Source organism: Streptopelia decaocto (genome assembly GCF_964273445.1).
Source record: "Streptopelia decaocto genome assembly, chromosome: 11".
In the NCBI taxonomy this organism is placed as follows: Eukaryota; Metazoa; Chordata; class Aves; order Columbiformes; family Columbidae; genus Streptopelia; species Streptopelia decaocto.
The window spans coordinates 20,868,772-20,883,898 of record NC_138666.1 but is presented as its reverse complement, the minus strand read 5'-3'; the positions used below and the strand labels follow the sequence as shown (position 1 = coordinate 20,883,898).

Here is a 15,127-nt window from a genome sequence, read left to right as displayed (position 1 = left end):
CTCGTTCATTTATAAATGGAAAGTAAGGAACTTCAGATTTATTCGAAGAAAGCATAAAGCCATGTGCATGGAGCAAGCAGGCGTGCACACCAACACAGCCTCCGTTCTTTCTAACAGAAGTTGTACTCTGTGGGACACAAGTACCATCATATTAGCTACACACGGGTGTCCACAACTGCTGACCATGAGTCTTCATGTATAAACGTCCTGCAACTTCAGAACGTATTTTTAGTATATAGCAAATGGAAAAAAGAAAGCCTTGCTCTGTCACTGGTCTGCTGCATCTGGATGAACAAATACCTGATTTGTACAGGAACACGAAGCCTGGCTTGGTGTGCAGTCAAACTGTTTTGAATACTATATTTAGCAGTTTTTTACTATTTTGCACATACGTATTTCTATCTGTTTAGTGATCTGGTAGTGAGACTGATTAGAATGGTACTGCAAAGTTCCATTATAGTTCCACCATAAGATTCACTGTAATCTTCAATAAAATAAAAATATAAAAATCCATCAAACTTCACCACTCTATGGGCTGTTAGCATATCATCCCAGTGGGTGTTTTCCTTCAAAAAATAAGCCCAAAGCGTACCTTCTCAGCGCTCTAAGGCAAGACAGCAAGAGCACTCATTGGCAGCTAGAATACAGACATTTTTCCCCCCTTTTAAAATCCCTCTAATTCCAGGTAGGTTTCACCACAGGTAAGTCTACTGCAGAGCTCAGAAGAACAGTACACCCATAAAAAGCAAAGTGTGCAACAATTTCACTGGCAAGGCGTTGCTGCCCTCCGCCTCTGATCAGTCCCATTATTGCCCAAAGGGAACAATTCCAATCTGGACATGTATATAGATGGATGATTATTGATCACGGCAAAACCCAAGTCAAAAGGTGAAAGGCCACAAAGCTTCAGCACCTACCACATATCAGCCTTTAGCAGCAGAGAGCAGAAGAATTGCAGACTTACATGGTAACTTACATGGCGGTGGGGATAAGCCACTACGATTTAAAGTGCCACCCATTAAAACAAAGTTCATCTCCTCTCCTGAACACTGGAATACTTCCACGTAACGATCCTTCATCATTTTTTTGTGACATTTTTGAGCCACCATAAAGGCTTTATCAGCAGATTTCATTTGGATAAAAGCATCACCTGATGGTCGTCCCTGGGGAAGGGGGGAAATAATCATAAGTCAATCTGCTATTAAAATACCCAGAGCACAAGTAGTGCAGAAAGTACTGAGATTAAATGTCTACTGAAAGTCTGTGTTGTTCTTCCTCATCTGGCACCAATGGCTAATAACTCAACAATCATTTTTAAGAGCAGAAAGGTAAGACTCATGTAACCAGTGCCCAGTTAACACAACACAACTTCATCTTCTGCAGGAAGAAATGAGGAATAATTGAACATGGAAACCCTGTTCAGAGGCCTTTAATCCAAACACTGTTCAAAGCAGAGCTAACTTTCAAGTTACATCAGGCCACTCATGGCCTTTTCCACTTCAATTCCAAGCATCTCCAGGGGTGGAGACTCCACAGCATCGCTGCAAACCCGTGGGAGTGCTTAACTAATTCCGCATTGTGATTTTTTTCCCCTTTTCACCTAATTGGAAGTTTCCTTGATACAGTTCATTAACACTGTCTCTTATTCTTTTGCTGTGAAGCTATCCCTATGATTATGTCATTACAATGTACCCCAAACACATTTTTAATTATAATCTTCCTTTTAAAGTCTGAGAAGTCTCTAATCAAGTTGGAAGTTAGGAATTTCCCCCCCATACCACCCAAACAGCATGGGTCCCATGGAGCAAGCTCTGGAGCTGACAGAGCAGCTGTGCCATCTAACATGAGACATTTCTGCCTGTGTAATTCCAGCACTTGACAAACACCAGCAGCTGTTGGGGGCTGCCGCTGAAAGAACAAGCTTCTTCCTCCCCAGTCTTATGCATGCATGTACAGAAAGCAAAGCATGTGTGTGTGTGTCAGAGGGGAGGAGAAATGAGAAGGAAAAGATGGGCGACCAGAACAGAGTATAAAAACGAAAGCAGAGCCGAGAACAGGTAAGCTGCCCTGACTTCTAACCCCGTCCAATAACTGGGAAGTTGATCCTCCCATTCAAAATGTTGTTACCTGTTGATTAAGGACCATGTGAACTCCATGGGGCTTGATATCACCTGTGGCGTCTCCCATGAATTCCAGGATGTCATCGATGCCAGCAGTGTAGGGAAGGCCCCTGAGCCGGACGCAGTCACGTATGCTGCCCGTGGCAATGGTGTAGGGTGGGGGTATGACAGGAATGATGGGAGTTGGGAGAGTGGGAATAAGAGGTGTGGACATATAGCGATTAAGTACCTGTTGGCAAAAAAGCACATTGATAGAGACTTACAAATCATCTGTTTGAGCACAAATCAATTCCACACATTTAAATAAATCCGCTTCCAACATCAGAGAAAAAAACATGAAACCAAATTATTGCAGATAGTTTCGTGTTAGCGTTAGGCATTTGAAAGTTTCATATTCAGAATTTGCTAAACTCTAATGACACACCTTTCTAATCTCAGTATAAAATGTTAAAAGCAGATTACAGCTCTTTTTAGAGTATCCCAAAAACGGAACATCTGAAAACCACATTTGTGCTAATAAACCAGTATTGTCACATACAGTTCTCACTTAAATTAGGGTAAATTAAAGACAATCACTTTAAAAGAACTGAGACCTGAAATAACTAGTAAGTAAAAACCCCAGCTCTAGTTCCTTCATAAAAACTGACTAGTTAAATTAGGGTGGTTGTTTTCTAGCTTGAGTGATCATCTCCAGGTACAGGAGACCTGGAGCTGCACGTTGCTGTGTGGTTTGGGAGTGGTTTTTAAACTCTTGATTCATTCCCAAATGACAAAGGCAACATAACTTGCTGCCGGGGCCTGCTGCTGAGAAACATATTTAGCAATGATTATCGGAAGAAATACATTCCTCCGAAAGAGGAATCAAAGGAGAGGTTACAGAGCCCTAGTTTTGTCAGTAATGATTCGGCCGAGGGAGTTTGTCTCAACAGATGCTTTTTTCAAGACTCTATAATACTTGTAGCACCTCTCAGTTCGGAAATCTCTCCTCAGCTGTGGACAGAATATTGCAATCACTTCATACTAACGCTAAGTCGATGAGAGCTGGCTTTGCCTCTTGTTATTACTCAAACAAGTAACAACCAACATCTCTTGCTCAAGGAGCAAAAAAATGAGGGTGTCACCCTACACGGCTGTCATAGGGGAAGTACTGACACATTGGTAGAAGTTTTCCCCAGGTCTCACTAACAAAAATGAGAGCAGAGACTTGGTCACTGTGACAGAGTGGCTTTGTTCCTTAGAGGACTTACTATGGCTTCATCCTCTAAGGAGCAGAACTGAGAATGAAGAAAACAAATGTCACCATGCCAATTCAACTAGTCTTCACAACACCCGTATCAGACTCTCGGCTGCTCTAATCTCCGTAACACAGTCCTAAGGGTAAATGGCAGGTCTACACGTCTGGATATCCTTTTCCTTGCCTCACTGCTTCTATGGAATAGACTTCTCACATCACATAGGTTGAAACAGTAACTGTAGTAAGTTTTCATAGCCCGTGGTTATGCGAAGAGCAGATCAAACCTCATAATGGCTCCCTTTGACATTATCATTCTAGAAATACTTTGTGTCAGGCAGAAAATGCAGTATGCAATGTTTTCTTCACAGGCCTGGGGTTCTGGTGCCCAAATAAAGTGGTTTAAGAAGGTGATAATAGGAACTGATAAAGGATGAGGAAAAAAAGGAATTTATCATCTCAGGAAAAAAAAAAAAATCATTTCACCACAGATTAGATACATCCTGGTAATTATTAGTTTCCAACAAAGCAGTTGTAGGGAAAGCTGTTTTAATGTACACAGATTTGGATTTAATATTGGAAGTTCTGTGCAAGAACATCGGAAGTTAAAGACAAGACTGCAGATTTCCAAGAAGTATTCCCACAATACTATCCATCTAGAATACTTTTCAATTATTTTTGTGATTTCAGTCAGCCTTTAAGTAGAAGGAAATTATCCAATTATTTTTACTTTACAATCTGAGGGATGTTAAAAAAACAGAAACCAGTGGCAGTAAAAACCAAAACCCCACGCTGCGCAATCTTCCGTGCTACTCAGGAAGCACGTCTGGCCCTGTCTAGAACTCGACATCTTCAATATCATGGACTGGCATGGCTGTCTACAGCAGACTGTGTGCAAGTGTTAGAAGAAATGTTTTAACTGTTATGTTTTGAGTCTCACGGCCAATAGTTACAACCTGCTGGACTTCCGCGGCTGTGCTCCTGAAGAGTTCAATGTAACGTTTTCCAAGGATTTCTTTGTGCTTCTTAAGTGCATTCTGGGCATATTCTTCACAGGAAAATAACACAAATGCATCTCCCGTGGGCCTGCCATCTGGGTACTTGACGAAGAGAAGTCCCTCCTTCCCTCCCGTGACCGGGCACTCCGGCCCCAGGAAGCCCAGGACGTCCTCCTGAGTCGCAGTGAAGGGAAGGCCTCTCATCCGGATGATCACTTGATTCTCCTTAGACAAGAACTGGGCCACTTCATTGGAGGTGCCTGGTACAAAAAATGACAGCGTATGGTCATGCTGGTCACTTAATTCTATAGGATGCAGGAACAGCAAAGCATTGTGAGCAATATAGGAGGGTAAGTAGCTAGCCACAAACCCACATAAAAACCGAGATACTTCTAACTCCCAGTAATCTATTTTGAAGCGAAACTCCCTTACCCTGAAATTATTGCACATTTTAATGAAATTGGAACGAGAATGAGATTAGTGACCAGGGTACACAGGTGCTTCCACCGCAAAGGCTCGTCTTCCTCCCAGACAGCCAGACCGGTCTGTGAACATCACGGCCCAAATGCTCACAGCTCAAATCCAACCACATGAAACCAGAACTTGACAGGGTCAAGTATTCTTGGAAGGCAAAACATGCAAAGCTGCTTCATTATCCATTTGTGTCCTCAGCCAAGAAAAAAACCAATAATCAGAACTTGAACAACACTCCCATGAACTCCAGTGTGACACTGACTCCACAATCACTTACCTCCTGCGATTTTTAAGAATTCTTCCCCAGTTGCTTTGTAAACCTTAAAGAGAAAAAGAAAAAAACCACACCTGAAAATTGCAACATTCAACTCTAAAATGCACATGCTCTTCCACACGTGAGAGAGTTGTATTTTGAGCAAAACAGAAGTGCATTTTGTTCTCATTTAAAACTGTAGTCTAAAATACGCAGGTTGCTCTCCAAGGATTTGCTTCGAGTCACTACTTCTTACCTCAATGTATCTGCTACCCATGTGATGCTTATGTCTTTCCAGCGCGAGGTCTCTCTGTTCGGAGTTCACAAACCGCACCAATGCCTCCCCGTTCCTTCTTCCTTGAGCGTTCAGACAAAGAGCCACACCACCTCTGCAAGGTAAAACCCGCAAAAATAAGCTCAGCTTGAAACTTCAACGCACTTGATAAACAATTGTGTAAGAATAGCAGAGAAATCACACTTCAACATGGAGTTTACAGACTGAGAAAGAAATTGTTATTATGCACAACTTCATTTCACTTTTAGTGTAGCAAAATTATACTCATTTCAGTGAGATCTTGGATCTCAAGCTGTTCACCACTTTCTCAGCTTCCACCTCAGAGATGCTGATGTGAATTTCATCATAACTCCAAATTAAAAAAAAAAAAATATATATACTTTCTCAGTGTTGAGAATCTGGAATACATATTTAGTGACAGGTATGCTAAATGAAACTCAACCTACACGTATATACACACATACATACACAGAGGTGTACATTAATCAGTCATGTGAATTTTTTCCAAACAGCACTTGGAGGTTTTGAATCTGGCCTGTTTAGGAGGTAGAGCAGAATTCTGACAAGTTGGCACAACGTTAAAGCTTCTGTTATATCTTGGACTCTGCTTTGATTAATGCAATAGGAGTTTCTCCCTTTAGGTACTACCAACAAATGAATATATGTTGGTTTTCAATTGATAAGTCTCTTCTTCACAGACTTCAGAATTCTGTCTTGCACACCTAAGGCTGGTAAACCTGCTCAGTTATAGTGACCGTGGGGTGGAAGGGGTGGGGGTGAGGAAAGACAAGCGGGGACTCTAGTTGGGGGTCATGAGGGACGCGTGTTCAAATATTAAAAGAATATGCTATTAAAGACAAAGTGATAAAGCAAGACCAATTCTTGTTATCTTACTTGGCAATGTTGAGCCCTTTGAAAAATCGAGCAATATCCTGGTCTGAAGACTGCCATGGCAAACCTCTGGCGCGTATTACCGTCTCACTGTCCACTGTTTCAGATTTACTGCTGCACAGAAAGGAAAAAACATACGAAGCCAAAGTCAGTGTTAACCTAGGTTTCCCATGATCTTACCCAATTTCAGTTTAAAACTAATTTAACTTGTAAATGAGGAGTGTATTTGCTGTTAAGACTCTTCTAGTTCTATTACTCATTTCAATTTAAAAAAAGTTAGCTGGGATAGTTCTTTTATATAGACAACACCTAGGATGCACCATGTTGTCACCACAAATTGAAGTAATAAGGAACTGGATTCATTTTCTTTGAAAGATTTAACAATCCAATACTGACAGTTACAGAGTCCTCAATACAACTACCTATGACTTGTGCTGAAGATGTTTCACTCTGCAGTTACTGCAATGTATTGAAAACAAAGAACCACGCTGTTCCTTCTCTCCCTAAGCCCAATGTGCAACACAGCCCTCTGGAGCTCTCTTGAGAAGCAGCTCGCAGGGTGCACAAGCCATTACCCTGTTGACTTAGGGAAAGTTCACAAATATTTCTTCACTGCTGGGTAAGATAAGTCAGCCGCGCTGCCGTGCAAAACAGCAGCGAGAGAACAAAGAGCATTTAACTTGCAGTGACTTTAAAGAGACAGACTAAACTACAGCATTCAACATTACCAGCTACAGCCTGTCTACATCAGGCTACTGAATACACCGTTATGTTCTCAGGAACCAAGCTACTTCCGCTGTGACCGTGCGGAAATATTCACAAGCTTTCCTTGCTGCAGACAAGACCCATCTTGGGTTGTAAACAACCGTGACAAGAGCACTTACCAAGGACCTGTTTCATACTTGTATTTCACAGTTTCAGGCTCAGTAAATGTGTGATCTGCAACGAAACAGGAAGTTTCAATGTGACCAGGGTCAGAGATTACTTCAGAATGACAGTACCACTGCCAATCCTTACAGAAAGATTTCAGCATTTTGTATAAATGGGACACTTACTACAACTTTCAGAGAGCATGCTGAAAATGACAGCCACCATGGTTTTCACTTGCCACACGCCAAAGTCCTCTTCTGTCTCATCTGTCCCTAAGCCTAGATCTAACCAGGTGATTACAGAAAATAACAGACTTGCACGATCATTTGTAAACGAGGCATAAGGCTTTCCTGATATTAACACAGAACTGGCAATAACATTTACTGCTCTTAGCAGGGACACTTGACCATCAGACAGTTGTTACTCTGCTCATAAACTGGTTAATATTCACTTCAGTAGTCAAAAGTCTGAAAACTATCGATAGTTTACATCATTTCAGCGTTAACAGTTTTTAAAAAAATTGGAACACATTTGTATCACTTCCACTATAAGTGATCTTTAACCACATTTAACTGGGCCACAAAAATCCTCCTAAAACGTAAGAAGTGTAGAGTGTTTTCATTTGGTTTTACATTTCTCTTTCTTTTAAACTCAGTTCAGTCGGGATCATACAAGAGAACCATCACGATCTGCAAACCGCAGAGGTTTGTGGGCCAGCTGGTGCTGGGAAGGCCTAGTGACAGCTAAGCCTTTCCTGGAAGATCAAGAGTCAATGCAGTGATGTTTTTCATGAGTGGATTTACAAGTATGGTTTAGAACCCGTTGGTGGACTCAAGTTGAAAAAAAAAATTACAAGCAGAGCTGCTCACCCCAAACACTATTAAGCAAACATTCCTTCCATTTTTCCTGGGAGTTTTTAAAGCCCACACCTCAGTTTGGAACAAGGAAACCTGTAACGATGACAGAGATAAATCCCAAAGCAGCACAACTGATCCTGGTGGAAAAGCTGCAGCAAAAGGATACATTCTGCCATGGTCTTGATAGTCTGGTCTTTCACGGCGGCTGAATTAGGGTAGCAGGTGTGAAATTCTTTGCGCAGATCATAAAAGGAGTAGAAGCAGTCTGACAGCAGCAGGTTCTGCAAGGAAGGCAAAAAGTCTGTGTTGTATGCACCATCCCTTTAAACTCTAATTAATATTTTTGGACCGAATGAGGCAGTCTCAGCAATCACACAGTTGTGTGTCATCAGCTTGTCTGTGATAGACCAGCTGAGTTCCAATTCCATAGCCCTGCAGCATTAGATCTGCAGGTGAGCAAAGCCAAATAGCTTCTGAGGGCAAACCGGTGCAGAACAGGCGGGGTATGAAATAAAATACAAATGTAGGTTTTGCTATACTCTAAATACTCCCATTCAGGAGACGTTTTTTTCTCTTTTGTGGCTACACTGAAAAGCAATATTGTACCAAAACTTTCTTATAAAGTTTAAATTATTACTGTTACAGTGTACAAAATAGCTTTCAACAACTTAAACACATTTATTCATTACTATTGTGTGTTGAATAAGAATTTCAATTATGTAACATTATTAAACAAACTTTCCGGCAGCCCTTCACTCACATGTCAGCTTATTTTGCAAGGAATACAATAATTCTGGTCTAACTCACTACTTTCTCACACTCTCCAACTGTTTTGCTATATAAAAGTTTCACTTGGTCCAAGCAAACAGCGCCCACATTTGTAAATCAAAGTTCTGAAGGGTCACAAGGCAATGCTGCTTCGACGGGCAGGAAGAGCAAGAGCCAGGTCTGAGCTCATTGACATTTAATGTGCAGGAAGAAACAAACTCTCAAAAACGTAAAACTATTGAAGGAGAAAATAAAAAAAGAAAAATTGTAAAGAAATGCAGTATTAGGAGACCCAACACTTGATCAGCTCCATTCCTTGATCTCGGTATGGACAACTAGTTCTTCCACAACATCAGTGTGTTTGCTTTAGTCCATTTGTTCAAGGGTGAAGTAGAAAGATTTACCTGCATCCATATTGCAGGATGGCATGAAGAAAAGAAAAAGTACTCTAATGTTTGAAAGTTAAATATCATTCCTGTTTCCTTCATCACTTCATCCCTACATAAACATGCGCTTTTCATAAAAAGTCACACTGTTATGTTTTAAGTAACACAAATGCCAAACGAATATTTGCAGAAACTCAGCATGAGCCAATACCCTTATATAGAGACAGAAACGCCGGCTGATCGGTCAGCAGCTCCGCTCCTGGGGGCTCCTGCGCACACCAGCAGACCAAGGGCAGAGCCCCCACGCTGCACCAGGGCAGGACTGCCCGGGGCACCGCGGCCTGCCCCGGCACCACGGCCTGCCCCAGCCCTGCAGCAGCGGAGCGGGAACGGCTGCGCCGTGCGCGAGCGGCAGACAAGCTGCAGCACGAGTAGGCGCAGGTGGGGAACCGCTGCCGTTCTCCAGGGCAAGTCACTGCCCCGCGATTACAGGACAGTGACACAGGGCTCCTACCAGTTTCAGATCTTGGTAGAAACCCAAGGCTTCACACAGAACCTGTGGTTTAACTCAAGCCTAAACAAAGCAATAGCTCTCCACCACCTCTGCTGAGGTTAGGCCTGTACATTCGCTTCCGTTTTTTAAGACATAGAATTCAAAGTACTTGTATCGTTCCTGTCTCTGTCCTGTCTTTCCTAATTTTCCTCTTCATTACACTCATCCGGGAGTCCTCAAGTACTGTAGCTGACTCCCAAGAGCAATGCCAAGAACAGCTTCTCTGCCACACAGGGCTGAGACAGGGTGGGGATGATCTTCAGGATTCCCAAGGCTGAACTGTGTTGCTCATCTCAACCCACGTAAGCTATTTCCTTTGATGTCCTTAGAGCACAGTACTGCCCTTCTGCACCAGTTCTGATCTCATACCTTCTTGGATGCTTCTGGGTGGAGGACTTGTCGAATGAGTAACTGCCCATCGCTGCAGAGCGTGTACGAGCTCCTTCCAAGTACTTTCAAATCGCTGGATACAAGCTGACTAAACTGAAAAATAAAGCGACACATTTCATTGTACTGACTGATACAGATAATTCCATAATACAAGCAGTTACCATTATTAAAACACTTTAAAAAAGGGTTAAATAATTCAGCATTTTGTAATAGTTTTTGAAAAAATGCGACTGAGAACAGACACGGGATCCTGATAATGGCAGGCAAAGAAACTATATGCATTTGCAGAACAGAAAACAAGAACACCAGCAGTACGGTAAAAGAACAATCAGGACAATGTGGCAGAATGATGAGTTCATATGAAAGGTATTATAATGGTAATGTCCAAAGTCTGAGATAATTATAATAAAAGCTATGAAATATCTGAGAAAGAAAAAACCTTTCAAGATCAATCACAATACTGATTTTGCAATAGCCTTTACTCACCTGTGGCACCTTTGACTTCAGTTATGTCCTTAATAATATTTTTTTTTAATTTGAACTTCAAAAAGAAAAATATTACCCACCAGAATTTACTAATATTTCAAAAGTTATAAGCTAAAAAACCCAACAAATTATGGTCTAATACCTTCAAAAGTGAAATTATAAGGAAGTTGGATCCAAGTCACTAGAAGTTCTTGGTAGAGGTGCAGTGTCACAAACACTAGATAGAAGAAAATTATTCCGTACCTGTAGGATGGATAACCCCCCACAGGTTAATTCTCAGGAGGAAAGGGCTCCACCTGTGTCTCGTTCAATGTTCTTTTCCATATACAACAGTTTCTAGCCTTTTATTACTCCATACCAGTGTTGAATTCCTTGCTCATAATAGTCAGCTCATGCATATTACCAACATGTATCAAATCAGTAAATAGTAGCTTGTTAGCTAACTTTCAAGGCGACAACTGTAATTATTCTAAGCTTCCCCCTTGCTGCTCCCTCCCAGGGAAGCAGCACATCACAAACAAAGCAATCATTAACATCACGGTGCAGAGCCGCCCACTGCTCTCAGCAACAGCTTATGACTCCAAAACAACCAAATTACAAGTTGACTTGAAACTCGGACAGTATCTCTACGCTGTCTTTTAAGCTGTGTATGGGGGGAGCGGAGGGCTGGGGTGTCTATCATCAACATGTGACACTTGACGTAGTTACAGCCTCTGCTCAGGGAAGATGAGTCCTAACGATTGATTCCACAGCTACACAGTATTGACTGTGGGAACACGTGGCAGTGTCTGTGTGCCAAAGGCAAGGCCCACCCGGCAGAAATCGCAGAAATCCTGCCCCAAGCGCGGCTTCGCAGGAGCAGACACAGCGTTCCCCAGGCTTATTTCAGAAGAACTGCCCGGCTCCCGTCAGGCTCGGACAGCTGGCCCGTTCAGAAACGCTGCGCTAGCGCAGGCGCCTACATCAGCACCTCGTGCACACTGTTCATTGACATACATATGCAGATACCAATACATCTATAAAACTAAGTTATTTAATATCAAACAGAAGATATTTGAAGCTTTATGAAGGGTGAAATATCCCCCCAGAAACAATGCAATTCTTTGCACACTACCAAAACACACAAAAGCAACAACAAACGGTCCCATGAAAATAAATACATCCATAAATAAATCAAACAACCCAAACTCTTGCAGACTCAGCAATCCAGTTTTCTCCCGATTGCTACTTCAGGTTGTGTTCCTGCCACAAGTCCAAGTCTTGAAGAATCTGAGGCTATAAAGCAAGTCATTGTTTAGGGATGAAGAGTCAGAACACCGAGATCTGAGTGTGCTCAAAATACTTCAGCTGATGTGTAAACACCAAAAAAAGACCAAAATTCCAGAGGACTCAAAAGGAACCACTTGAGAAATGCAGTTCTGGGGACCGCCACGGTCACAGGCCAGAAACAAATACTCTCACCACAAGAACAGGAGTGAGGAGAATTGCCTTCTTACTAAATGCAGCACCTTATTACTTTCTGGTTTAGCTTTTGGGCACAGCACAGAGCAAATATTTGTAAAAAGGGATTGGAAATGGTGATAGGAATTAGCCTTCAGAAGGTATACATGGATTATTGCCAAAAGGAAGCAGAGTCTTAGTGATGAACAGTAATAAAACACTCCCCAAACCTTCAACTTTGTACCCTGTGCTTCTGAAGATGCACAAGAGCCCATATAAAGAGTGCAATTAGGGAGCTATTTCGGTCAGATACAAGAAGAAATCCAACATACACAATCTGAGGGAAGTAGCAAATGTATGCAGCCTCCTGCTTTACAAATAAAACATGAGAACTGTAGTTCAAAAAGCCTTCACCAAGTTAGAAAACACAAGGAGAAGAGTGTCTGGACAAGGAAGGAAACGCTCAGGCCAAATGGTGTAAGTTAAGTTGGTAATAATCAAGGCTGTTGCAGAGAAACATTCACCTTTTTTCAACGGTGTTTCCCACACAAGGTACAGCTGAAAAGACAAATACACAGCACAGCTGTTTTCAGAAGGTCCTGTGAGAAGACATCAAGAAGAGTGAATTATTGCACGAGGACACCAATAAGCCCAATACTCCAAGGGTGCTAAAGTTTAAAGAAGGCACAAGAGGCAGCATTTATTTTTAACTGTATTCGCACTGCATATTTATGAAATGTCAGTGATGACATTCAACATTGCAAACTCCTTTCCAAGGGGACAAGCAACACGTCAAAGCAATTCTCTGCTTTCCTTACCAGAGGCTGGCAGCTCCAAGCGCCTCAGATAAAATGCCACGAGGCTGGCAGGCCTTGCAGAGTGCTGATTTAGAAACCTCTATTTTCAAACCAGCCTTTTTCAAACTTTGGGGTGTACTGCTCCAGAAGAGGGCAAAAGGGGTGTGGGAAGAACAGCCGGGAGACAGAAGCAATCCCTCCGATCCAAACCAGCTTAGCTGTTGCATGGGTTAACTGAGGAGAGGAACGGGGTAGCAAGTGTGAGTCGGAAGACTCACCGAGGAGAAGAGCGTGGGGCAGTCAGCAGGCGCAGCACTGCCACAGAGGAATGACAGGTATCCCAGATCAGCCTCAACGGGCTTCCTTCATCTGCACCAGATACCTCCGAACCGTGGAAAGGTTACGTATGAATAGCACAGTGGACCAGCTCTTGTTACTACACATTACACAGGACCCTTAAGTCTTTCAGGCAACAGATACAGCCTATCACATGTATCAAAATAAGTTAAAGCAAACAGCGCAGATGTGTTTAGAAGGCCACACTGAAATATTAGTTAAGCAATTCGGGGTTCCTGCAGAGAACCCATCTTCAGCCTCCTTTTTTTGCAGCGTCTCAAAAACCAGCCTCGAACTGGCATACACCCAAACGTAGCAAGCTAAGGACAAGTTCAGACCAGTGCGAGATTTACATTACATTTTTCTGTCTCACTTGTTGAACAACCTGTCCACAACTCTGTCATTTCGTAAATTCCACCCACATCTCCTTCACACACTAATAAAAGCCCTCCCAGCTCTTTACCCCCGTCCTTCACGTTCTGCTGCCCCACCTCCAGACTCCCCCCACCAAGATCACACCCTGTGTCTGCCCGTCCACCTGCTCCGTGGCAACAGAGCTACACAGAGCGGTAATTACCCGCTTGCATCTTGCAACCAGCCCTCACCTCGACTGCAAGAACCACAGTGTGTTGGCATCACCCTCCACCCTTTATTGCTTATTCCACCAGGTCAGTCTCTCTAGTAGAGCTCTGATGAATCATTTGATATTTAAAGGAACATGTTCAATAATTCAATATTGGGATTAAAAGATGAATGGAGAGAAAAGGAAGAATGAAACAAGCTGTTCCATACATTTACTTCCATGAACCCTACAACAGGTCTTAGAGAAGAGACAGTGAGAGGGAAGAACAGAGTCTGAGCCCCAGTTTGGAAAACTGGCTGAACTGGATGTTGGTTGCGTAGCTGAGAGCACCGAGCGCAGCGAGTGTCCGCCAGAGCAGGGCTGGACGGCAGCCAGCACGAGCTGCTGCGCTTCTGCAAATCAATCCCAAGAGGCTGAAATGGCACAGCCCCTTTCGTGTTGCCTTCACTATAGGTGAACAAAGCTGGGGATCTTTGAGAAACAAGAATTCCTCATTGAGCTCTTTCTATAGTTATGATGCACAAAGCACTAAAATAAACCTCTGGCTATTTGGATATTCCCATTTCCCCAACTAAAAATAGCTCTCATCCTTGGGAAAGGCCACTGCATCTGCGCTGTATCTGTGCCTCGTGCGGTAATGAAATACTGAGATAATTCGGTTGCAGAACGCAGCCAGGCTGTCAGCTGAACCGCTGCCGAAACACCACGATGCTCTGGGGGATTCTCTCTTTAACCGACCCCTGAGAAATACCAGAAACGTGGCTGTTTCTTACTCCTCAGATCTCCAGCACCTCCCAGTGCCGCTTCAGAACAGGATCCTTTCCTTCAGCAACGCAAAGTTCTCTGTTGTGCCTCTTTTAGCCCTGCTGACCCATCACAGCTAACGGCACCAGAAAAGACACACAGTTATTCACAAAGCTTCAGAATTAAAGGCATTCTTACAGCTCAACAAGGCCTGGAACACTGTGCTAAAGCATAACATAAAAATCCAGAAAGCAGCTTAGCTTGTAGCCCACAGTTAAGCTAGACATGCACCTATTCCCACGTAGACAGATGAGTTATTAGATCTACCAATATTCTTTGCACAAATTATGGTCCCCATGGCACAGAGACCTGGTTTCAAATCAGTGGTATTGACAGGCATCTTACTAAATTGCCCAGAGAGAACCGTTCAGTGATTACACATGAATACATGATCCAGTTTCTGCCAAATCACCCTATCAAAATGGTCCGTTTTGACTTCCATGGCATCTTTAGACTTCAGTGGGAGGACAAATCATACCAAGTCCAGCAAAAACTTAAGATGCTAGACGGACAGATGATACTTGATTTGGGCTAAAGCTTGTCAAAAGAATTGGAATAGGCTTCACGTTCTAGATCAGCCTTTTGCAAGAACAAG

The 15,127-nt window shown here is 42.8% G+C and overlaps 1 protein-coding gene across 11 annotated transcripts in view; it reads right to left on the bottom strand.

Moving 5' to 3' along the window:
• The window catches only part of ESRP2 (epithelial splicing regulatory protein 2), a 143,975-nt gene that overhangs the window by 13,721 nt on the left and 115,127 nt on the right, over nt 1-15,127 (bottom strand). For 10 of the 11 annotated variants that reach the window (XM_082063077.1, XM_082063078.1, XM_082063080.1 and 7 more), the window contains 10 exons: nt 10,066-10,179; nt 8,156-8,270; nt 7,318-7,416; nt 7,147-7,201; nt 6,266-6,376; nt 5,333-5,465; nt 5,101-5,143; nt 4,308-4,609; nt 2,128-2,349; nt 965-1,163 (listed from right to left, as the gene is read on the bottom strand). In XM_082063077.1, the coding sequence (XP_081919203.1) occupies nt 965-1,163; nt 2,128-2,349; nt 4,308-4,609; nt 5,101-5,143; nt 5,333-5,465; nt 6,266-6,376; nt 7,147-7,201; nt 7,318-7,416; nt 8,156-8,270; nt 10,066-10,179 (1,393 nt within the window). The remainder of the gene's footprint in view (nt 1-964; nt 1,164-2,127; nt 2,350-4,307; nt 4,610-5,100; nt 5,144-5,332; nt 5,466-6,265; nt 6,377-7,146; nt 7,202-7,317; nt 7,417-8,155; nt 8,271-10,065; nt 10,180-15,127) is intronic. The other variant, XM_082063075.1, reaches the window with a different exon arrangement.